Raw genomic sequence first — 26,782 nt, 5'->3', positions numbered from 1 at the left:
TTTGTTTTTCCACACTTCCACAAAGTCAAAGGCAATTTGTGGGTGGAAATGCACTGAAAAACACTGCAGTCTTTAGAGGTTAGTAGCAAAGCCCCCATACATGCTAGAAACACAAAGTTTGCTATGTTAAAGAGACACTGAAGCGAGACTAAATCTCGCTTCAGCTCTCATATATAGCAGGGGCACGTGTGCCCCTACTAAAACGCCGCTATCCCGCGGCTAAACGGGGGTCCCTTCACCCCCAACCCACCCCACGCAAAAACTGGTCGGAAAATGGTCGCTGGCTGTCTCTTCCTGGAGGCAAGGGCTAATGGCTGCAGCCCTTCCTCCCAGCGTGTCTATCAGCAGCGCATCGCCGCCTCTCCCCCGCCCCTCTCAGTGAAGGAAGACTGAGAGGGGCGGGGGAGAGGCAGAGATACGCGCTGACAGACGCGCGTGGGGCAGGGCTGCAGCGGTTAGCCCTGCCCCAACCAGGAAGCGCTCCCCCGCATTACGGAGGGGGTTTGGGGGGACAGGGACCCCCGTTAAGCCGCGCTATAGCGGCGTTTTAGCAGGGGCACACGTGCCCCTGCTATATATGAGGTCTGAAGCCAGGCATGGTCGGAATAGCCAATTTCTGATTCCGTGGTAATTCCGCATACCGCCACTACCGAAATTCCGCTACCGTTTCATTCCGAGGGAATTCCTAAGCCGTTCCGCGGAATTCCGAGATACACGGAATTCCGTCAGAAAATTTTTAAAATCTCTCTCTCTCTCTCTCTCTCTCTCCCTCCTCCTCCTCCTCCTCCTCCTCCTCCTCCATGGTATATATGCTTATATGCTATGGTATATAAGCATGCTTTTCAAAAAGTACCAATCCTTAATCATGCTACTTTTTCTATTGAATTGATCATAATGGTAGTATGGTTTATGCTAGGCCAGCTTTACCATGTAGTGTGGTTCATGGTCTAGAGGTTAAGACAGATACCTACTAGCTACTACACACTGCATACTGGGTTCAAATCCCACCTATGGTATATAAGCATGTTTTTCAAAAAGTACCAATCCTTAATCATACTACTTTTTCTATTGCATTGATCATAATGGTAGTATGGTTTATGCTAGGATAGCTTTACCATGTAGTGTGGTTCATGGTCTAGAGGTTAAGACAGATACCTACTAGCTACTACACACTGCATACTGGGAGGAGGAGGCGGAGGAGGAGGAGGAGGAGGAGATTTTGATGTGATTCCGGAAAATTCCGTCGGAATTATAAATTTCCGCGGAATTCCGTTTGAGAAATTCCGTTCCGACTAACAAAATCGGAATTAATAATTCCGCGGAATTTTCCGACCATGCCTGTCTGAAGCGAGATCTATTCTCGCTTCAGACTCTCTTTAAGGGGAACAGTGGGCTCTCTTCCAGAGTCCCCCATATCATATTGGTATAGCTCAGGCCCCATGCTTTCCGAGCTCCACATTCTGGCTGTACTAGCCTGCGTGGGTTAAAAGGATTTAAAGAGGCTTCAGAGGGGGGATCCCACGTCATTTAAAAATGAAAAAATATTTTAACAGTGCAAGCAATAGGTGTATTTTCCACAGATCCTTATACAGCAGTATTGCAGATGTACAGGAATCGATGTGGTCATTATGTTTTGTGTACCGACCACTAGGAGACCCTGGGAAGAAATTCTCTGCTCTTTATGTTGATATATTTAAATTTTAACTAACGATAGGTAGATAGATTATTATAACATTTTTTCCTATCATAACTTTTTTATTTTCTCAAAAAAAAACCTAGATCTTTTTGACATTTTTTTTACCTTTTTTTTACTAGTTGTTCCCACTATTCACATTAAACTACTTAGCAAATGTTTGTGCTGTGCTGCAGTCTCTCCCACGCTTGGTACAAATAAGAAGGATCCTCCTCCATAATTTGGTCTTTCTTTTTGACTTCCCAACCACCTTATTTTACTCTCCCCATTCAGTATCTTTAAGCAGGCATCTGATCAGCTAGCCTTACCCCATCTAGCACACCAGTTCTCTCAGCCAGCCCCACTTTCCACACTCCACCCTACCTCCTCAGCCAATCACACCTCCCCCCCTCCCCCCCCAGCACTCTCATTTCACCACATCTTTTCCAAGCGCCCTCAGGCCAGCATCACCTGCCTATCCCACTCACCTAGCACCACAGTGAATACCACTATCCAGCTTCACCTGCCTTATCCCTCCTTCAATCCTTCCAGCCACTCCACACGTATCCAGTGCAGCCACTCACTTTACTCCCTGTTTGCTTCAAGCTGCATAATTTCATGTGACATGCAGATATCAGTTGAGCCGAGAGCAGCTGGCATAGTAGCCACAGGATCAGGTGAGATTCACTCACAAGCTACACTGCTGTTCCCTATTCTGCTGGGGTACATGTCACATGGGGTACCACTAGACTGCGGGTGTATGTCGCTTGGTGGAATACTATAGCGTGCCACCCCCTTTACTGATCCCCCTGAATTTGTTTTTGTGTGTTTGTACATAATCAGCACTAGGGGTTAAATACCTTCCTACACCAATGGGCATCACTATGGCATTGAAGCTACATAGAGGCACAATCAGAGCTGTCTGATAACATTGTAACTTGCTAAGATCTGTACTGTAGGTAATTACTGTTTAGGAGGAAGTAGAAAACTTTAAGAAGTAGAAACTGGAAGAAGTAGAAAACAGAAAAATTATGTGCAGGTGGTAACCCAGGTGACTATTGAACTTTAGTCTGACCACATTGGATGTTATGCTACCCTGTATCTGATACTCTAAATGCACTTTAATGTAACTATTGGCATAATAATGGAGCCATTTCAGCAGGAGATATAGATCCCTAGTTTTCCTATTTTCCACCATAAAGTAGATAATTAGTCAGGTTTTCACATAGAATATAACTTACCACCTGCACAGTCTTTAGATATTCGTATTGTATACTACCCCACATCTTGTTTCCTCCCTATTCCTTTTGACTGTAAACTTGGAAGGGCAGAGCTCTCTCACCCTTTTGTGTCTTGGAATTTGCTATATATTTTATTCATCTGGTTACATGTGTCACTGTCATTATTCCGTCTACCAATTCTGTATTATGGACCATTATCTATATTTTGTGTCTGTATTATTATGTACTCCATGTTTCTTTCTTACTCTGTACTTGTTGGTGCTTTATAAATCAATAATAACAATTTCAGTCTATTTGGAAAGATAATTTTCTGCACTCAAGAAAGATATTTTTATGCCAAAAATAGTTCCTTAAATTTTATGTGGTCCTCAAGTAGTTGCTCAAGTTTGACTTCTAAAGCTCATGTATCCATGTTTTACTCTTGAGATTTATGATCAAGTTTTCTAAAGAGTGCAGCGATTACCAGCAGCGGGGAACTGTACCGGTGTCATGTCTCACTTCCATAAGTGGTCTTGACAGCAAGTCCCTGAACTAAATTATCTCTCAGTTTTATGTTGGTGGCCCTCAGTCATCCACCTTAATCTGCTCCATCTTCCTGACAGTCATGGAATTAGGACAGTGTGGTCAGGCCTCGCATGAGAACTGAGTTGTATCCACATGGAAGAAAACCAGGCACTTTGTAATTTACTAGAATTCCACCCTTCTTTCTATATATAAAAGAGAGCTATACTGAGCCATAACTGTGTAGTACCTGGCTGGTTTCAGCACGGGTTATCATTTACAATGATCAACTATCAGTGATAAGCGAAAATGCCCATATTCTTTTTGCGTAAATTTTTGCAAAAATAATGTTTCAAGCAAGAATGCCATCCAAAAGTTCTTTTGTTATGAGCTTGTAATTTTTTGCATTTTTAGCACATTTTTGCGCTAAAATAAACAATGTTTTGTGCTTCTCTTACAATGCATTTTCACAAAATAGCATTTTTGATGCGAAAATTACTTAGGCGAAAGTTTGTCATAGGTGTATCCCAAAATATAATAAGGCGATGTACAATAGGAATTATTGTGGGGAAAAAAAACATTTCTCAGCTTTTATTTACATTTGAGCAAAAAGTGTCCGGTCCAAAATTATTCATACTCAATAATCAATAGAAAAGCCTTTTATAAGCTATAGCAGCAATCAAATGCTTCCTATAATTGCAGACCAACTTTTTGCATGTCTTTGTAGGTATTTTTGCCCATTCATCTTTACCAATGAGCTCCAAATCTTTCAGGTTGGAGGGTCTTCTTGCCATCACTCTGATCTTTAGCTCCCTCCACATATTCTCAATTGGATTCAAGTCAGGGCTCTGGCTGGGCCACTCCAAAATGTTAATGTTGTTGTCTGCTAACCATTTCTTCACCAATTTTGCTGTGTGTTTTGGGTCATAGGCATGCTGAAATGTCCATTAGTGGCCAAGGCCAAGTTTTTCTGCAGACTACCTTATGTTGTCATTGAGAATCCTCACGTATTACTCTTTTTTTCATGGTGCCATTTACTGTTATTAAGTTTCCTGGTCCACTGGCTGAAAAAAACAACGCCAAAGCATTAGGTTCCTACCACCATGTTTGACAGAGGGGATGGCGTTCTTTGGGTTGAAGGCTTCTCCTTTTTTATGCCAAATGAAGGAAACATCATTGGACCAAACAATTGAATTTTTGTTTCACAGAAGACCTGAAGTTTTCGTCTTTGTCCAAATGAGCATTTGCAAAGGCCAAATGAGCTTTTGTGTGCCTTATCTGGAGAAGTGGTGTCCTCCTTGTTCTGCATCAGTAGAACCCAGCAGTGTGCAGTTTCAGTTGGATTGTCTGCCTTGAGACATTGCCACCAGCAGAGCCCAGATTCACCAGTATGGCCTTGGGGTGATCCTTGGATTATTTTTTCACCTCTCACTATCCTCCTGGCCTGCACAGGTGTCACTTTTGGCTTCCGACCACACCTCTGAGATTTTGTACAGTGCAGAACATCTTTGCACTGTAGCCACTGGAACTGGAAAACATTTAAAAATGGCCTTGTAGCCCTTTCCTGACTTGTGAGCAGCCACAATGCGCAGCCGCAGGTCCTCACTGAGCTCCTTTGTCTTAGCCATGATGGTCCACAAGCCAACTGCAGAGAACTGATGTTTTTCACCTTTTGAGTTGATTAAAACAGCTGTTCCCAATTAATCAGGGTAATTAGGATGATTTACACCAACTTGGACTATATGGAATGGTATAGAACTTTGGATTTTCCCACAGGCTGTGACAGTTTGTGAAGGGTATGAATAGTCACTTTTTTCTCGAAATTAAACAAAAACTGAGAAATGTTTTTTTCTTTTAGCCACAATAATGCCTTTTGTACTCCCCACAATAATGCCTTTTGTACTCCCCACAATAATGCCTTTTGTACATCTTATTAACTTTTGGGAGACACCTATGTTATTTCCCATCAAAAAATTACTTGCTGGTTGAATAAAAGTAACTTTAAGTCAAAATTTGCCAGGAGTATGAATAATTATGGGCAGCACTTTAAACTATTATTTTTTTTTTATATATATATAAGGCTTCACTGATAATAATGCAAATATTTCCATCTTTTTTTTCTTTCTGCCACTAAAAGACCTTTGAGACCATGAGAAAGCCCCTTTAACCACTTAACGACCAGGCTGTTTCGCTCAGATCTGTGCTGCGTAAGCTCTCCAGCCCGCAGCACAGATCGTGTTAAAGGCAGGGCGATCAGACTTCCCCCCTTTTTTCCTCACTAGGGGGATGACCTGCTGGGGGGTCTGATCGCCGATGCTCCGTGTGGCCGAGTGGGGGTGGGGCTCCCCAAAGCCCCCCTCCGCAGCACAATTCCTCCCTCCCTACCCTTCCCTCCCCTTCCCTCCCTACCTCTCCCTCCATGGGCGGAGCAGGACGGAGATTCGTCTTGCGCCGCCTCTGATAGGCTTCAGCCTATTACACGGCAGCAATTCCCGGCCAATCAGAGGCCGGGGATCACCGATCTCCTTTACCGCGCTGCTGCGCAGCAGTGCCGTATTGATGTAAACAGCGGGGATTTCTTCCGATTGGAGGCTCGCAGGCTATTCACTGAGACACCCTCCGTGGACTGACATGGAACGGCCGTGTAAAACCACAAAAGACCAGCCGCTGCTTATCGGCGTTAGCTGGTCGTTAAGTGGTTAAAAAGCATTATCTAAATATTTTTCACAGTAACATTTTCTAAACCTAACAGTCAGATGGTTGTTGAATATTGATTGTGAGTAATCAATATGGGTAATAATCTGTTATGAGTATTCACATCCTCGGACCTCCCTGTTTGAATCTGTAAAAAAGGGAAACAAATATCCACCAAGTGGATTACGCTTATTGCTATTGTGCATTGTGACAGATATACCGTATGCAAAAAAAATCATAATTCACTGCCCCAAATAAAAAAAAAAGTAAACATTTTCAATTAACCTCTCTATGTAGATACTTCAAATAATGTATGTTTAAGATGATACATATAATCAAATCTATTAACATAAAGATCAGAAATATACATTAAAACATAACATTTAATTGTTCTATTAAACAAAAACAAAAAACATACTACAGAACATACTTGGTGTATCAAAGATATACAATACTATATATAATAACAGGTGTCCTTTACAGAATAGCTTCTGTATCCTATGTTAAGTATATACCATTCTGCATTGTAGACAGTGGCGTAGCAATAAAGGGGGCAGAGGTTGCGAACGCATCGGGGCCCTTGGGCCAGAGGGGTCCCATAGGGCCCACCCTCATACCACAATTTTGGTTCTTTATTGGCCCTGTGGTGGTAATAATCCTTCTACAGATGCGTTTAGTAGTGATCATTAACAAGCTGTTCCCTATCCTCTTCTTGCACCTCTGTCACTGTAGTTGTCCTTGATTGTCCTTGATTTGTTTTGGTGCACCATATCAATTGTTCTGTATGTATGGTTTTCCTCCAGCATGGAGTTAGTGAGTCTGTTTGATCCACCGTGTGTCTGTATGGTTCTCCTACAGCATGCAGGCTACATGTTCTCCCTCTGTCAGTGTTTCCCTTTTAAGGGACAGCTACAGACTTGTTTATTCGCAGGATTTTTTTTGTCAAACTTGAGATTCTGGTCCATGAGAATTTTGTGAATCAGCTTTGCAGGATTGGCATTATAATGGCTCCAATGCAGTGTGTTTTGAGTGCAGAAGGTTAATGAATAAGAAATTGACTATTGCCCTTTGCACCTGCTTTTCCCTGAATCGTTTATTTAAAGCGGTTTAAAACCTGGACATAATATTCAATAAAAACATGGTTTCCTACTTTTTATATGCCATACGGTTATCATATTTGCATTTGTGCATAAGTATTATTATTCATTTATAGTTATAGGTTCCCAAAAGTACAGTGGTTTGCTTTATGAGCTGACTGCATTTTATTAATAACTGCATTTATTCATTCATTCATTCAGGCAGACATGGTTTGACTCTCTCTCTGTCTCCGGGAGCTCCTGCACAGTCAGAGAATGTGTCACATTCCACACTTGATACATTTAAGTAAACACAAGATTACAATGTTTAACTTTCGGAAGCGGCCAGCTCTGAAGGCATTGAAGCTTCTAAAGCCTGTGTTAACCCTTTCAATGATGTTCTAGTAAAAAAAAAATGCTGGTTGTATATAATATGCTGTGAATAATCTATTAGTGCAAAGAAGAAATTCTGGGTTATATTCCGCTTTAAGTTCCAGCAGGATGAGTGTGGCTACTCGTGTTTGTTTATGTGTCTTAGCAGCCACTTTGGCCAGGCTGCTTGCTGTATTTTAATAGTGTGAGTGGTGCAGGACACTACTTTAAGACATGAGACTTATGTGCAAGCATGTGTTTCTTTTGCTTAAAGGTAGAACCACAGTTTGCTTCAGCTAGACTTTCAAGTTTAAGAGCATGACGTATTTGCTTGTTTTAGCACATGAACCAGTTTAAGGAGGAAACCTCAACATTGGTGAATTGGTCCAGTACAAAATCATTGCAGTGCATTTTGGAAGCTAAGAGCTCTCATTTTCGCAACTGAATACATTTTTGCAACCTAGTTGTTTTTATCACTAGAGTTGCAGCTTGCTGTAAGTGTCTTTGGAATGCAGAGGGTTAATGATTTCTTGGAGTCCACATACATCTGATGCATTGTACAGCAGGTAAGGCAACACAGTTTTCCTTTTTTAGATTCTAGGCTTCCTGTGTCCCCTGCCTGCTTACTGGACAAAGCATTTTGAGGATGCTAATTTATTCTGCAAAGGAAATGAAACCGACATACGAAATAGCCAAGATAATGCAGGAAATAAGGTTGTCATCAGACTGTGTGTAGTGCAAGTGCTGTGTGATTCACAAGATTGGCTGGATAATTTGACTTACAAATCCATTGGCAAGTAGAGCAATTCACATATATGTGTACCATCTGTTTATTTAGCTGCAGGCATGGTGTTTTGCTTTAAATAACCTGTCTTGGACTTCGAAATGCCAAAACAAAAAAGCTAATGCATGGACAAAAACACAGCCATTGTTTCTAATTTGGCATTTCCAGACATTGCAATATGTGCAGAGAGGTGGGCATATTTCCATGCAAAGAGATGTATACACTCAAATTTCCATCCACACAGATGTATAAAAATGAGCATATGAATTCTCTTTCCATTTATAGAGGCAGCTCCACTAATTGTTGCCTGGAGTCCAATTATGTGGGCCTGGCTGTTATTGTAAGCACGCCTTTATGAATAACACTTATCACCTAGATCCTGTGTGTGGGACATGGCTCAAGGCAACCCGAGCTAACTTCCTGCTGAATTGGCAGGATACTGCTTCCTGTCGGCAGAATGGCACATGAAATACCTTAAATGACGACTATTGAGTCTTGGCAATGACAACAAATGTAACCTGCAGCTTATGTTAGGTATAAAAAAAATCTAAACCATTTCTCTCCACAATGTAAGCGCTTGTTTTAGACCTTTAATATTGCCAAAAAGCACGTAGGAGTAAGCTGGTTTTAATTGACAACAAACGCTCATTGTGTCTTGTGTTGTTTTCCCCATTTTTGCAAAAGAAAGATCTGTATTGTGAACAATAATAGCAGGTTATAAAGTGGTGAGCCAGACACAGCTGTGGAGAAAGATTAAAAGTGGGTGTATTGCACAAGTATGATGAATATTATGGAATATAAAAACAGTCTACTTGAAAGAGGAAGAGCATGAGTAATTGCTTATAATAGTCATGTGTGTAAAGAGATTTTGCTCTTTGTGAATGATTTCTACACATGTAAACAGGGTCGGACTGGGACACTAAGGCCCCACCAGGGAAGTTTCAGCCTGGGGCCCACATGCCCCCGATTTGGAGCTCATATACCCATGTAGTCTGTACATTTTGCACAGATGTCAGTGCTATATAAATACATAATCATTTGGTAGGACATTAGACTATGACTAAGGAAGGGAATAGATGATGAGACTATGCAGGGGCTGCTCCAGAAATGTTTTTGTGAGGGCGGCAGGGGGGCTGTTCAGGTGCTGGATTCACTGACATGGGAGCTCAGTATATGTGGTGTATGCATCAAAAAAAGGGGTGCGTCCATTCACTGGAACATGAGTGTGGTCATGATGAGTTGTGGGCAGACCCAAATGTACATGAAATAAGTAGCGGTGTTATTCACAGAGAGTGGGTCTGCCTAGATAAACTTTAGATACAATAATCAAGTAGTTACAGGACTTATGATAATTCATCAAGTAGTCACATGTCACTAAAAAAAAATATTAATTAGTCACACATCTCCAGATAAAATAATTAAGTAGCCAGGTGCCTTACAATGAACAAAGTAAATAGCCAGATGCGTCCAAATAAAATAATTAAGAAGCCGAGTGGGCCCTGTACACATACATTGCTGTGCAATTTGCTGGGCGCTGGGCTGGGGGCTTTGCTGGTCTATTTGCTGGGTACTTTGCTGTGCAATTTGCTGGGCTGGGGGCTTTGCTGGGTGCTGTGCAATGCATCATTCAGGGAAACAGGAAGTAGAGAGGAGCTGGATGCCAAGCAGTAGTAGAGGCATCAGTGCAGCTATTTTCCTTTTCTCATTTTATAGTAAACATATTGGTTTTTTTAAGAACTTTCTTTACACATAATCAATTTAAAATAGGTCTTGTTAACTTCTTAACCTCCCCGGCAGTATGATTTTTTCCATATTCTTTTTCAAAAAGCAGTGCAATTTTTTTACAAGCTTTCAGACCCTAAAAATCATACTGCTTGATAGATCTCCATATTACACACATCTGGTGGATCCAATTTAGGATTACTTAGGATTACTACTCAGAGCTGCGGATTTCCGTCCCAAGCCGGACTCGGACTTATCGCTAGGGAGGTTAAGGACCGTAGGCTTAAACCCCCCTACTGACCAGGCTATTTTTTACAAATTGTTGCTCTGCAGCTTTAATTGCTAGCTGCAGAGGCATCCAACTTTGCACACAAATGATTCCTCCCCCTTTTTTTCCCACCAACAGAGCTTTCTGTTGGTGGGCTCTGATTGCTGCTACTACATTTGTTTGTTTTTAAATTAATTTTATTGTGATTATTTTTAATTAAAAATTGACATTTTTCTCTAAATGTATTTACCCACTCTCCCTCGCTCCCCCCAGAGAGCCAATCAGTGTGATCAGCTCTCATAGGCATCACTGTTTGAGCCAATGGAGGGGACAGCTCAGTGTCAGAGCTGTCCCCATACAGCGCTGTACTAGATCGCAACGCTGTACAATGTAAAAAGATGGCTCCGTCATTCAAGCGGGGATGCACGCACATCAGCATGTGCGATCTCCAGCAATACACTCCCCCATGACTTGATGCCAATTGGCGTTAGGCGGTCCTGGGGGAGCCGCTGCGTTTACGCCTATTGGCATGATGTGGTCATTAGGAGGTTAAATGCATAGATAAGATAGCAGATTTAATATACAGAAGTGTTTAGTTTACCATCGCTGAAAATCCTACGCACAAACAAGTAGTTGGCAATATAGCCACTTCTGGCTAGCAATAATATTGTCTTGCTTGTCAAAACTCTCAGTCTTAATTGTGTGTTTTCGTCTGACAAAAAAAAAAATCAAAAGTCTAGTTAGCCTATTTTAGAGCGTTGCCTTAGTGGCGGGAGGCAAATTTTCTGTGTTTTCTGAAGTTTCTAAAAGTCTTCCAAGCAACATTTTCCCCATGTGAGAAAAAAACATCAGAACGATTTTTCTTTTGTGTTACTCATGTGTAATATAATATAATTAATAAGCTGAAATGTGCACATAGAAAATAGGCCAAGGCCCACTTTTCCACTCTGTCGTCATTTTACTGGGTCATAAAAGTGCTTGTTAGGCTTTTGCTATTTTTAGCATTGGTATAGTTATAATAGCTATCAGCTCATATATTATACCAATACATCAAGAATGCAAAAATTAATCTCCGTTCCATAGAGAGAGCTAGACAATTCAATTGTATTAAGTGAAAAAAAAATGTTTTTGTAGAAAATCAAACCACTAAAGTGAATAATGGATATTACCACCCACAAGTCACAGCAAATGGATCTTTGGATTCCCTCCATCAAATGCTTACAAACAGATACATCCTATTTTTTACCGTACAGATATTGATGGTTAACTTAAAAAGTGGATACACTTCACAGCACGATAAAAACAAATATATCCCACAAAGAAATATAATAACCAAGAAATAGATTGCTTATCCCACTGATCCTAGAATGTTGTTGGAGGGCCATCTGAAAGTGATTCAAGACAATCAAGACATAATCAATCCCAGTGAATAATAAAAATAATGGATAATTTTACAAAAGTGCGAGGAGGGGGACATTTGGGGAGGGGAGCCGTCTCTTGCTGCCTTCTAATTGTTGCCACCCTGAAGCACGTGATTCACATTGCTTCATGGAAGAACCACCCTGTTTCTTAAATCAGACAGCCATTGAGCATTCTACGGCTGCTTTTCTAGATGTACTGTATGTGCTTTGTAATTCACATATGGATGAATTTCCACACAGCATTTCCATTGTGTTGTTCCCTCAATATGTTGCAATGCAGTGCATTTTATAAATAAAGTGTTGCATGCATTTGAGTACGCTAAACGTGTGTTTAATAATGGCTTGTTTCAACATACACGCCCCCAGATTCCAGTGGCAAGAAGCCCTGTCAGTGAAAATTTTGTTATTTATATTAGAACTTTGCTTTGCGCTCTTTTTGTGTTTATTTTCCCCTACCCCGTGTCCATTATAGATTTCTCTGCCACTGCAAGTGGACCACACAGAGCAGCACCAACTTCCATCACCCAACACATCCTCTACATATAGAAGGCTAATTTTATCCAGCCTGTTCCCCCTGTTCTCATTTCAGCACGGCGGTTATTTAAGTTTCCCTATCTGTCAAAACATATTCTGAGGTTATTTGGACCCCTACCCCCCCCCCCCCCTTTCACCACCACCAAACAGAGTAACCAAGCAGCTCAGGGTGACCCAAACTACTAGGAATGTATAGGGGGATAAAAGGAACCAAAAAGCCCTCCTACTAAAAAAGCAAAGCATGGTGTAATTGCCTTCTTAAAACAGAAGGAAATTTGCAATAATTCAGTTATAAATGAACATTTGTGGTTACCCACAATGCACACCCACTAAATATGCAAATTATCCCTTTTTGCCCTTGTTAAGCCAAGCAAGCATCCAGAACCGCTGGTTTATAGCAAGCCTATAGCTTTAAGTTTTACACAGCCATATCAAACCCACATGTAGACAGCCTGTTTCGGACTTTTGGTCCTCATCAGTACATGGCAGGGATTGATAAGGCTGTATGAGATAGGGCTTGGACGAGTACAACAGAGTAACCAAGCAGCTCAGGGTGACCCAAACTACTAGGAATGTATAGGGGGATAAAAGGAACCAAAAAGCCCTCCTACTAAAAAAGCAAAGCCTGGTGTAATTGCCTTCTTAAAACAGAAGGAAATTTGCAATAATTCAGTTATAAATGAACATTTGTGGTTACCCACAATGCACACCTACTAAATTTGCAAATTATCCCTTTTTGCCCATGTTAAGCCAAGCAAGCATCCAGAACCGCTGGTTTATAGCAAGCCTATAGCTTTAAGTTTTACACAGCCATATCAAACCCACATGTAGACAGCCTGTTTTGGACTTTTGGTCCTCATCAGTACATGGCAGGGATTGATAAGGCTGTATGAGATAGGGCTTGGACGAGTACAACAGAGTAACCAAGCAGCTCAGGGTGACCCAAACTACTAGGAATGTATAGGGGGATAAAAGGAACCAAAAAGCCCTCCTACTAAAAAAGCAAAGCCTGGTGTAATTGCCTTCTTAAAACAGAAGGAAATTTGCAATAATTCAGTTATAAATGAACATTTGTGGTTACCCACAATGCACACCTACTAAATATGCAAATTATCCCCTTTTGCCCTTGTTAAGCCAAGCAAGCATCCAGAACCGCTGGAACCACCACCAAAAAAAGGCAAAAACCTTTTGAGGACCAATTAATTACATTAATTATTTGGTATACTCTTTAAAGTGCTGTGGAGAGAGACATCACTATATATAGATGCAAACTAATAATTATAACTTAAACATTAGCAAAACCTATACCACAAGGCCCCAAAAAAATAGAGGTCCAGCTATCGGTATTAAATTACTTGCTATGTCACAAGATGGTTCTGTTGTAGATCTTTCTTTTATGGAATATGAAAGGATTCTATTTAATCAAATTTGACATTGCAATAGTTCTCCTTTTGCAAGATAAAGGGAATATTTTGTTCCGTCTTTGAACTAGATAAAGTAATGTAAAATCAATGCCACTAAGTTTATCAGTAACTGTTACAACTTCTGAATATGTTACTTTTGACAGTAGATAACGCTTGAGTCACAAATAAGCCAAGACTTTGCCTTTCAGCCATAAAATAAACTTTGAAAATGGAAGATAACACAAACCTCAGCTTGTCCTAAATTAATAAAGAGACAAAGTAAAGACAGTTCACACCATCATGCTGTAAGTCAAGAAAGTCCTATTTGATACCAAATTGGTCAAACAATCAAAAAGTTGCATCCAATATTCAGAAGAAAGTATGATGGAGAACTCTCTTGAATTACTAACAATATTTCACTTTTATTTCACCCTGAAATAAAGTGGATCAACATACCAATCCACTGGACCCTAAAAAATAATCTGTAAAATATGTTGACAAGAGGGTTGCAGGGTCAATGTATTACACCAAATTAGTACTTTTTCAAGGGATGGGTTTTTTTGGTGTCATGGATTGGTGTGTTGAGCCATTTCAAGTCCAGTGAATTTTCCATGATACTCTCTTCTGCTACATAAAAACTTAGTTTGCTTATTAATGAGGGCTGAAATTGCCCAAATTTATTTTGCGACACCATTATGAAATAGAACTGTCAAAATGAACATTTTAATTTTGACAAACTAATATATTGATGTCAACCAAAGTGCTAAATGTATTTTTTTTTTGAAAGGGTGCCTACTTTAAAGTTTCATGGACATCTGTCCATGTATTCTTAGACTTGAGATAAACTTTTACTAGCCTATCTTTACACAGAAGGGTCATCTCAATGAGTAGTGAATTTGAAGGACATGAAGTAATTATTTGGCAGAGAATCAAAGTTAAAAAGGGATTTTTTTAAAAATTCATATTTACTAGATCTGATAACAACTCATTGGATTTTAATTGTTTCTATGAGTTTTAGACTGATGCATTTTGTAATAGGACCAATATGCTTAATTGTATCATGCATGGTGTCAGACATCTTTGTATGAGGTCTTTACCATATTTAATGTGTGGAGGTCTTTACCATTATTAATGTGTGAAAGCCCCCTAATAATGCATTTTTCAAAAGCAAAGGTGCAGACAATAATCTGGCGGATGGAGTTTGAGGCATAGGGCTAAGACAAATAGCATGCCTTATCAAAGTTAGCACACCTTATCAAAGTTAACACGCCCTATCAGAGTAGCATAGCAAACTTATGCCTGCTGTTTGGCAATGATGAGAGCTCCACTTGCCCTGCCCTGAGCCCCTGCAGGTTTGTAGCGCTCGCTATGCTAACTGATAAGGCGTGTTAACTTTGATAAGGCATGCTATTTGTCTTAGTGAATCAAGCCCATAGACTGTTCCTGATCTGAGTCTTGTAGGTGTGGCTTCAAGTGAGGCCAGGGAGGAAATGAGTTGATAAAAACACCTTTTAGATTACAAATATCCACGTCCAGTTAAAACTGCTTTTACTTTGACTATGTCATTGCTCACAATATTTATTAACCATTTACGGACCAGCAGTCTCTTGGCACTTAAGGACCAGAGACGGCTGGTCCAATCCCGACGGAATACCGACGAATCGCCGCACATACCCGCTGCATCCGCCGTCATCGCTGCTCGACGGGACCCCCAGGACATAGACTCTGCCGTCTCTGATGGCAGAGTCATGTGAGCCGGTCAGGAGCTAGTTTCATTTGCTCCTGACCCTGTTTTTCAATGTAAGCCAATGGGAACGGCTTACATTGAAAGACAGGGCCAGGAGCCAATGAAAGCGGCTCCTGACCCGCTTACATGGCTCTGCCATCATAGAGACAGGCAGAGCCTGTGAGATGCGGCGAGAATCGTCGGGTTTGAGCAGCACGATCGGCAGGGAGTGGCGGAAACGGCGGATGGTGATTGAGATCTACGCCCTGCCAGCCAGGAGCCCACCAATACAGGGCGTAGATCTCAATCACTGCGGTCTGTATCTAGTTAAGGAGTGAAACACCATGACAAGCTACAATGTACCATTGGATTTACTGGCTACCTCTCCAATTCCTGAAGTCCCTGCCTGTGAGAACATAAATAAAATGCACTATTTTAACATTCATATTCTCATATAATTCATAATCAATATGCTTATTATTTGCAGGTGAAATCTGTGCATTTAAAATCCATGGCCAGGACACACCTTTTGAAGCTGTTGTACTGAACAGGACCTCAGGGGAAGGTCGACTCAGAGCTAAAGGACCTATAGACTGTGAGGTGCAAAAGGAATACACATTCATCATCCAGGCTTATGATTGTGGAGCAGGAACAGGTGGGGGTAACTGGAAGAAGTCACACAAGTAAGTAACTCATATTTTATTGCAATTTTAAAGGACAACTGTACTGAGGGATTTGGAGGCTGCCATATTTGTTTCCTTTTCAGCAATACAAGTTGCCTGGCTGTCCTGCTGATCCTCTGCATCTAATACTGAGCCATAGACTCTGAACAAGCATGCAGATCAGGTGTTTCTGACATTATTGTCACATCTGACAAGATTAGCTGCATGCTTGTTTCTGGTGTGATTCAGACACTACTGCAGCCAAGTAGATCAGCAGGACTTTTTTTCCTGAAAATTCTTGATTAACTACTTGGGGACCACCTAACGCCAATGGGCGTGGCCGCGGCGGCAGCCCCAGGACTGCCTAATGCCAATTGGTGTCAAGTCCAGGGGCTGCAGTTTCCCAGGGAACAGCCGCGCACATGCGTGATCATTCCCTGCTTAGCCTGATAGCCACCGTTCGTGGCTAGCAGGCTGTTTGTAAACTAAAGGGGAAAGAAATACTCTTTGTTTACATACGTACAGCACTGCGGTCCCCGGCAGCGCTGTACGAGATCGGCGATCACCGTCCTCTCATAGACTAATGCCTATGAGAGGCGGAACAGGAAGGATCGCTGTCCTGTTCCACTTCAGAACACGGAGGGGGAGGAGGGAAGGGGAGGGAGGAGGGAGGGAGTAAAAGAAAGCCTTATAGAGGCTAGAAAAAAAAAACTGCCACAGCGATCGGACACCTTAGGCGGCATGTCCCCTTGGGGACAAAAAAAAGGAGGTGAGTCTAATCACTGGGCTCCATAGCTGGGCTGCGCAGGAGGCTGAAAAGCATGCACTGCCCAGCATAACAAAAAACAGCCTGGTAGTTGGGGGGTCAACACTGCGATCGTCAAGTGGTTAATTTTGTCATGTGTTAGTGTTTTTCATACAATGATACAATTCTCTTGACAATTGATTCAGGCTGCTTTCACATCAGGACGTTAAAGTTGCACGTTACAGCAGCCCCTAACGCAGAACAACTCACAGTAATGAAAAATCAATGTTTTTTCAACTGTTCACAGTGCCTGCATTGCGTTGGAGTATAACGCTGCACGTTAAATAAAAGTGCAGCATGCTGTGCGTTATACTCGTAATTAGCTGCGTTACAATGTTTGCACATGCTCAGTAATGTTTTCGGTTTTTTTAAATGTGATGCGTGCGCCGTTTTCGTTCTATCAGTATGGGTCAAAAAGTACGCATCAAGAGACGCATAACGCAGTTCAATATAACTTCCAACCAAAACTAACATGCGTTGCATTAGGGGCACGTTATGCAACCTTAACATCGCATCAAACTTAAGGACAGCTGAAGGAAACTGAAGGAAAGCTGCTATGAAATTCGATCAGATTAATGGAGTCAATCCATTATTTAAATCAATTCAATTAATCTGGTCAAATTGTATAGCAGCTTCCGAACGATATTACAATCGATCGATTATCTGGAGAATTGTTTCATTAATGACCACCTTAAGAAAATACTGTGCTAGGTTTATGCAGTAAAATACTAAACAAAATAGTGATTAGTATACACAATGCACTATAAAGCGGTAAATCGATTTTTTATTATCTTAACTAAAGTAAGCTAAAAATCTCGGGTTTCTACACTTTTACTGGCGTGTTAAATGACATCACTTGTTTGTATTCAGTATTGTAAAAATAATCTAAAATGGAATAATGTATATAAAGCATTCTGTAGAAAATTAATTTTTCATAATAGAACTATTTGCATTTTCTAGTGCTGTTTTGGAAGGTACTCTATACAGAAAGTGTGCATTTGCTTTGGTTTCTTAAAGGGAACCTAAATTGAGAAGGATGTGGATTTTTCCTTTTAAAATAATACCAGTTGCCTGACTCTCCTGCTGATCCTGTGTCTCTAATACTTTTAGCCACAGCCCCTCAACAAGCATGCAGATCAGGTGCTCTGACTGAAGTCAGACTGGATTAGCTGCATGCTTGTTTCAGGCGTGAGATCCAGATACTACTGCAGCAAATTGATCAGCACGAGAGTCAGGCAACTGGTATTGTTTAAAAGGAAACATCCATATCCCTCCCAGTTTAGGTTCCCTTTAAAGCAGTAAAAAAAAAAAAGATAAATCACTGGAGCAGGTATATTTCACTCAGATAAATGCTTGCTTTCACGACTCTTTTGTCCTTCCATAATTTTACATGACTTGCATGCTTTCTCTGAATCACCTGCCAAGCCTGCATACACAACTGTTTTGCAGGATCAAAGTTATTACAGTAAGATATACAAAATGCTTGAAATGATAAAATACATCAAAAAGCTATATGAGAAACTGCTACCTCCATACACTTTACAGACTGGAGCACCTGGAATTGTAATTTTTAGATATTAAAGTAGAATGGGTGGAAATCTGAAATCAGCTCTAGGGTCTAGCAAGTTTTGTTCAATTTAGAGATAAGCTTAATTGCCAAGTATTGTTTCACTATTGATTCTGTCAAACTACAATAGTATTATTATTATTATTTGGAATTCTGTAGTGCCAGCCTCTTACAGCTGTGTATAAGGTGGTTGTGTTAATGTCTAGTTAGTGTTTTAGGTGAGATTATATGCTTGCCAGAAGAGGTGAGTTTTAACCCTTAGAATACTGCCGACGTCTATAGATGTTCTGTGTTGTCCCATTCATAATCCATGGATAGAGATGGCCCAAACTGTTCTGCCAGTGAATAGTGCGCAGCGAATAACGGGCATTTGTGTTCGCCCCCTAAGGTGAACACATGGCATGTAATGACATTATAATAGAGCCAAACTTTGAACCCTCACCCCAGAGTCAGCAGACACATGACAACCAATCAGCTATCCCTCCCATCTGGACCGTCCCCCCACCTATCAGAAAGCCAGCACAGCAGCCATTTTGCAGTCTGTGTTTGGCTTCTGTGCTAGGCAGATCAGGGAGAGTGTGCTGCAGATAGGAAAAGTGTAAGGCCTGTGTTCTGTGTCCCCAGTGGAGTTTCTTGCCGCTACAATACCAATTCACCATCCACAAAACCCCAGAGCCCTTCTAAAGGCTGTGTTTTGATCATGTGATATTGATGATCAGTGTGTCCATACAGCGTACTTTAGCTGTTGCAGACAAGTGCAGTCAGTGCTAAGTGCTACAGTAGCTCACCCTTCTAAGGGCTCTTTTTCCTTTTCTTGCTATTGTTATATTGCAATCCTGTGTGTCCAGTGCACACATTAGCTGCTAGAGACAGGTCTGCTGGTCCTAGTAGTGCAGCGACTATAACCCAGTAATCCTTCATCACCACTACTGGCATCTAGTATCCACTACTGCCCTGTATAAGGCCTCAGTGCAGAATCAGTGAGTTTTTTTTTTGGTCACTTAACTGTCATTGAACTACCTCAGCCTGACTGTTGGGGCTGAAAAACCGCCATCGCCTGCATTCCTGCAAACGTGCGCACAAGCATGGCAGCCACTACACACTACTACACAAAGACTGCCACCGAGAGGACTAACATTTATGTTATCACTGCAGCTCTTTGCGGCTGCTTGTGGTGCATTAAAAAGTGGCATTTTGTTTGTCAGTGTGAACCGGGCCTAACCTTTCCACTACTTTATCACAGTGCATGCACGCCAGACGTTTTAAAGCACTTCATTCCACAATTGTAGGAATATACTGTGATTTCTGCCCTTTAGAGAGTAAAACGTGACTCTGCGTCAACTACGTCATTTTTGGTGGTGCTTTTGCCATTGATCCCCCTCTGGCATTTCACGGTCCAGGTGTTAGTCCCCTTGAAACAACTCTTTCACCGCTTCTATTACCAGAAACAGTCCCTATAGGTTTTAAAATTCGCCTGCCCATTGAAGTCTAGGGGTTCGCCAGATTCACCTGTTCGCAAACTTTTGCAGAAAATTTGCGTTCGCAAAGCAAAAATGTCATGTTTGCTATGTCACTAGCCATGGACAGTGGCTATTTAAAGTGTACCTGATATCTCGTAATAAAAAGATGTTATACTCACCCGGGGTTTCCTCCAGCCCCATGAGCACCAATGCATCCCTCGCCGTCCTTCTGAGTGCCTCAGTTCGGCCGTTATCAACCTTGCTAATCTGGCTCAGTCGCACCCGCTCCTGCTCTTCTGTGCATGTGCGAAGGGGCCACGTATGTGCAGAACAGCTGATTAGTGCAACTGGACCAGATTACCGGGACTAATTGCGAAAGGAGGCACTCGGGCTGATGGCGAAGGACGTATCATTGCTCATGGGGCTGGAGGAAGCCCCGGGTGAGTATAAAATCTTTTTATTATGAGATCTCAGGTTTACTTTAATACAAACCACTTCTGCTTGAGGCAGACCTCTATAGGCAATTTTGTGTTCCCATATTTCTTTGCCATTAACATGTTTAGTATAAAGTTTGGGCCCAATTTCTACTTTACTTAAAATATGCAAATAATTCTAAGATACTGCAGAAATATGCAAATGTTACTGCAAATTTATGAAGCTTAAATATGGACCAGTGAAAGGTTTTTACTACAACATTTGATTTGGCCCATTTTTCATAATAATTAGTATAATTCTGTATCATAAGCATTAGCATAATTCTCAATCATCTCCAATGTATTTGCACCTCGATAGTGACTAATTTAGACTTTGGAACATGTACAGTAGATTTAGATAAGATGTTTAATAAACTTAGCTGGCACTGGCATGTAGCTTTTGTACAAAAAAACAAAAACAAAAAAAACCAGCAGTCTTAAGCCCCCACACGGGGCGGGTTTCGGCGATGTGCCTTATCAATCGAGCCGCTAATGCGGCTCGATAGATAAGATTCGACAGGTCGGATCTTGCCACCACCGATTCCGTGCTCGTTCCCCACGAGGGGACAATGGCAGGGAATCGAGCGGAAGATAAGCGGCGCCGGGCGGGGATGAGGGCGAATCGAATGCGACGCACGCGCGGGTGAGCGGGGACGCGGCGGGTATGCGCGGGGATGCGGAAGAGGCGATCCGGCGGCTAATCGAGCTGCCGGATCGCTACGTGTAGATGTAGCTTAAGGGTTAAGGTTGTATAGTGGCTGGATAGTGTAATGGTTAAGAGCTCTGCCTCTGACACAGGAAACCTGGGTTTGAATCTCGACTCCTGTTCAGTAAGCCAGCACCTATTCAGTAGGAGACCTTGTGCAAGACTCCCTAACACTGCTAATGCCTATAGAGTGTGCCCTAGTGGCTGCAGCTTTGAGTCCACCAGGAATAAAGTGCAATATAAATGTTCTGTGTCTCTGTGTCAAGGTTGCACCCAATGTGCCATGGAGGAGTGCCAAACAGATTGTAGAAACAAGAGAAATCTTTTATGCAAGAATAAAAATTGACTAGAGAAGAGGACAAGAGAAGAGTTTTATTTGAGCAGAGAGCTTCTGCAGGCTGGTATTTGGAAGGTGTAGTTAAATAGGGAGGAGCAAGGCTGTAGAGTGATTTGTAAAGAAGAGTTAGGATCTTGAATTGTATACCTTGTGTGATTGGCAGCCAATGCACAAAATTTTCTTTAGGTGATAGATAATGAGTTGATGTGCGGTTTGAAACAAAGACAGAAGGCCTGTGGGACAGGGAGTATTGAAGTGTTGTCAACACTGATAGTTATACCAGGCAGGAGAGTTAAAGAGAACCAGAGAAGAAGCACCCTCATGTATTTTATTACATTTATCAGTGGTAACATGACAGTAAACACCTACCCTGCTTTTAGTTTCATTGGTATCTGCTTAATTAGTCTATTAGCAGCTATGATAAGAATCCCAGACTGGCTCAGTCTAGGTTTGACCTGGAATCATTATAGCTGAGTCAGGGCCCTTTTCCACTACGGCGTTTGCGATGGCTGAATCGCAAAACCGCAAACCGCTAGTGATTTTTCAAATCGCTACAGTTTGCTTTTAACATAGGAATCGCGGTAGGTCATTTCCACTACCGCGCTTGGTTTTTACCCGATCGTGAGGCGGAGCGATTATTGCCGCGATTTTGCTATGCACTGCATAGCATAGCAAAATCACGATTGCAAACGTCGGAAAATCGCCGCGAAATTTTGGGCATTTGCTGAATCGCTATCACTAGCGTTCATCGCGAATGCTAGTGATTGCAAGTGGAAAAGGGCCCTCACTCTTCTGTGGAGTCTTGTCAAGCCCGAGCCTGCCACCTCCTGATCTCCTGCTTTGCATACTGAGAGCTGTGATGACATGGGAGGGGCTGCTCCTGCTGAGAGAGAAGCTCTGAAACAGACACGTGTGGCTGCAATATGATCCCTGTGTGCTCTGTGTGCACTAGATACTGATGATGACTGCAGTTTCATTCCTATGAGAGACACTTCCTACAGGCAGCTGTACATCATACCAAAATGAAAGCACACAGATGAAAGGCTGCATTTAGCCTAGATAGCAGCCTAGTCTCATATAGCCTAGACAGCACATCCAGAACAACTCATAACCCGGAAGGAGAAGGGATATGAGCCGGCGGCCATATTTGATTTTTTTCCTGGAGCAATAATGAATAAAAAACACTAAAAAAGGCACACCAGAGCGGCGAAATTATCAGGTAGAGCATTTATTCTTTACAAGCTATCAACTGATAAGTTTATTTTGTGTGAAACATTCATCTCTGGTTCCCTTTAAAGCAGGTAATGGAAAAATACTTTTTTAGCTTTGTCCAATTAAGTTTTAGAAAGCACAGCAAGATCAGGAGCTGAGAAATAAAATTGGGTGTCATCAGCATATACGGTAGGTGATACTGAGAACCAAAAGAGCTGATAAGTTGCCCAATACAGTAAGTATTGATGGACAAGAGAAAGTGTTTGAAGACTGAGCCCTGGGGATTGGTGAGAGGAGCAAGTAGTACAGCAGTGCACAACTCAGAAAGTTTTATCTGAGAGTTAAAGAGAGAACCTGGAAAGAGAAAGTTTAGAATGTGTTAAAGTCTATATGGAAGTGAAAAAACATTTTGTTTTTTAAACAGAGCCAAAAGAACCAGAGTGTTAAGATATTTGTTTGGATCCAGTATCATTGATTTGGCTGCTGGAGCACGTTTGTGTGTTAAAATTTGCTCCAAAGTTTTGTTTTTTGTTTACTTACAATTTGCTTAGCCCTAAGCTTCCCACCCTGTGGAAATCCCCATCCTGATGCTTACCTTAACTTTCCACCTGGCATAAGATATATAAGAGCTTATGAAACAAAGCTCTACAAACTGACTGCTATGGCAATGCTGTCACCATTCTGCATTCACGAGTGTAAGGTTATTCCATTCACTAATGCAAAGCATTCTATAAAATATGTATAGCCATATTAATGTGCCACTTTTCAACATAGCAGCAATTTCCACACAATTTTCATAATTAACGTGGTGTTAGGTGCCTTTTTTTTACTGCATAGAGATAAGTTTTATTTTCCAACATAAGAGGAATGTAAAGTAAAATAAAGGTATTTATTTACTTGCTATGGATTTTGTCAGATATTTTCACACATAAAGCTGTGTTTGCAGCCATATTTTCAAGCTTGCCACTTTAAAGGACAACTGAAGTGAGAAGAATATAAAGGCTGGCATATTTATTACCTGTTAAACAATACCAGTTGCCTGGCAGCCCTGCTAATCTATTTTGCTGCACCGGTTTCTGAATAACACCAGAAACAAGCATGCAGCTAATCTTGTCAGATCTGACAAAAATGTTGGAAACACCTGATCTGCATATGCTTGATCAGGGTCTTTGGGCTATAAGTATTAGAGGCAGAGGATCGGCAGGACAGCTAGGCAACTTGTATTGCTTAAAACAAAATATATCCCTCCCTCCCTATCCCTCCATATCCCTCTCACGTTTATCCCTCCCTCCCTCTCTCACTTTTATCCTTCCCTCCCTATCTCTCTCACTTTTATCCTTCCCACCCTATCCCTCCATATCCCTCTCACGTTTATCCTTCCCTCCATATTGTCAAAAACCTGAGTGGTTCTTGCCTTTTTCATGATTGCTAACTCAGTAAAGGACCAGCCTTAAAAGCGTTGCTATCATATAAATCCAGCATAGCGGGGTCTGAACCCTCTATAACAGTAATTATAGATTGACGGTATACCTTGAAATGAATCAGAGCACTCAGTATATGATTTTATATAAAAATCATACTTGCTTATTATACAGCATATATTCAAAATATGAACAGTTCCAAGTAGTGTTTCCTTCTAACAGTATTCCATCTCATCAATGCTTTATAGCCGAACGATCATCAATCTTCTAAGTACATTCAAAAAAGAATATAACAGTTGTGTTATGTAGAATATGATCAAAAGTAGACTCATCTGTATCAATAGCTATGTATCTAGTAGCTGTGTAAAACTTGTAGTAATCTTCTTAAAGAAATAGCATAAAAATAGCTTCTAATAAAACTTCTTGCTATTATCTTAACAAAACTTAATGCTGAAAAATTATTAAAGTAAATCACCAGAATATTAAGCATATTACCCCTTCTCTGTCATCTCTTCAGCATCTAGAACCACGTGTGGGACGAACACGGTAAATCCAGCACTGGAGACTTGGGCGCAGCAGCGCAGGAGACTTGGGCGCAGCCGGCGCCACCATAGGCCGTAATAGGAACTACGGCTATCGCAGGCACATGGAGTAACTTCAGCGCCGTCAGAAGACGGATCTGAAGTTGCTTTTAAAACAATAATTCGGCTTCCAGCTATTGCTGGAAGCCGAATTATTTCATTCCCCCACTATCCATGTCGGCCTGGAGGGGGAATAGTAATTAACACGGCCCGGACTTGTGCGGCAGCAGGATTAGCCATATACTGGCTGTGTCCTGCGCCCAAGTCTCCGGCGCCGTTCTCTCTCGTACGCGTGTGGGAAGGTAGCTTCTGCCTCGTGTCTTCTCAGGAGATTGTTGGGCTTCTGCAAACTATGAGCTTTCAGCTCCTACTTTTATAGGGATAGGAAGCAATATGGCTGCCTAATCTGGAATTTCCCTAATTCCCAGGTTCTGATTCGCTAAAGTTTCCATGCGTCAATACTTTATCATGTTTTAATACCTAAATCATAATATTATTGTTTATAAATTCGGATCAGGTCATTTCAGACACAGTTAATTAAAAATGGACGTCACCAGCCATCTTGTCTGCTGGTTGACTTTTTTGCCCCCAGACATTGAAACTAAACAATGTCATTCATGACGCATTTCTGATAAAGTGTTCTCTGCTAATTAGGTTGGAATGTCTCAGTACTTTCCTAGAAATAAGGTTGGTCAAATTGACACTAACACAGACCTGTGAGAGTCTTCAGCAATTTAGGACTTATTGAAACATACAGGGCTTCTAATATACTCATTTAAATATAAAGCTTATTATATAATTCTTCTTAAAACAATTAATCATATAAGAAATAATTGCATATTAAATCTTAATAATATAAAATCATGTTCTATATATTTGCCTTTCTTATTAATAAATATAATTACTTTAACCGGCAGATGTCACTATCTCATCATAAATAACAAGCAGTATTAATAATATTAATTTTATAAGACTATGAAACCACCAGGTGGCATCATTGAATCATCTTTAACTAATTGGGAAAACATCTTATTGTTTTATATTTTATAAAGCCTGTTCCTCTCACTTTTATCCCTCCCTCCCTATCCCTCCATATCCCTCTCACATTTATCCTACAAAGGTTATTGTACACCTAATAGTCTATTTAAGGGTTATGATTAAGGGACATTGTTAGGGCAGAAAATGACCCTGCCTTGCATGATTGAAAAGATAACACAATGTTCACATATTCTCTGGTTTTGTTGTATTTCAAATTAAATGTTGCTACCCTACAGACATTCGGATGTGCTTAGACCAGGGGTGGGCAAACTTTTTAAGTCAAGGGCCACATTGAGTTTTAAAAATTGGCAGGGGGCCGGAGTGCGGCGCGTGAAGCGCGGCGCAGCAAAAAATGGGAGTGGCCATGTCCGGATGTGGGCGGTGACATAGCAGGAAAGGGTGTGGCTATGAGATTGCCAGCACATATCCCCCACAAATGCTATGAGACTGCCAGCACATATTACCCCACAAATGCTATGAGATTGCCAGCACATATTCCCCCACAAATGCTATGAGACTGCCAGCACATATGCCCCCACAAATGCTATGAGACTGCCAGCACATATTCCCCCACAAATGCTATGAGACTGCCAGCTAGAGTTGGGCCGAACCTCCGATTTTAGGTTCGCGAACTTTCGCGGAAGGTTCGGTTCGCGTTAAAGTTCGCGAACCGCAATAGACTTCAATGGGGATGCGAACTTTGAAAAAAAAAAAAATTATGCTGGCCACAAAAGTGATGGAAAAGATGTTTCAAGGGGTCTAACACCTGGAGGGGGGCATGGCGGAGTGGGATACACGCCAAAAGTCACCGGGAAAAATCTGGATTTGACGCAAAGCAGCGTTTTAAGGGCAGAAATCACATTGAATGCTAAATGACAGGCCTAAAGTGCTTTAAAACATCTTGCATGTGTATACATCAATCAGGGAGTGTAATTAAGGTACTGCTTCACACTGACACACCAAACTCCACTGAACAGAACAGGTATGCAGTGGCGGGTTCACTGAACAGAACAGGTATGCAGTGGCGGGTCCACTGAACAGGTATACAGTGGCGGGTCCACTGAACAGAACAGGTATGCAGTGGCGGGTTCACTAAACAGGTATAC

General features: G+C 41.5%; 1 protein-coding gene across 1 annotated transcript in view; it reads left to right on the top strand.

Moving 5' to 3' along the window:
- Positions 1-26,782, top strand: part of CLSTN2 (calsyntenin 2) — a 1,262,395-nt gene that overhangs the window by 821,244 nt on the left and 414,369 nt on the right. The window contains exon 3 of the mRNA XM_068280737.1: positions 15,902-16,097. Coding sequence (XP_068136838.1) covers positions 15,902-16,097 — 196 coding nt within the window. The remainder of the gene's footprint in view (positions 1-15,901; positions 16,098-26,782) is intronic.

The sequence above is a fragment of the Hyperolius riggenbachi genome, chromosome 4 (assembly GCF_040937935.1).
Source record: "Hyperolius riggenbachi isolate aHypRig1 chromosome 4, aHypRig1.pri, whole genome shotgun sequence".
Taxonomy (NCBI): Eukaryota; Metazoa; Chordata; class Amphibia; order Anura; family Hyperoliidae; genus Hyperolius; species Hyperolius riggenbachi.
The sequence above is the reverse complement of the archived record's forward strand: the minus strand, read 5'-3'. Positions and strand labels throughout refer to the sequence as shown.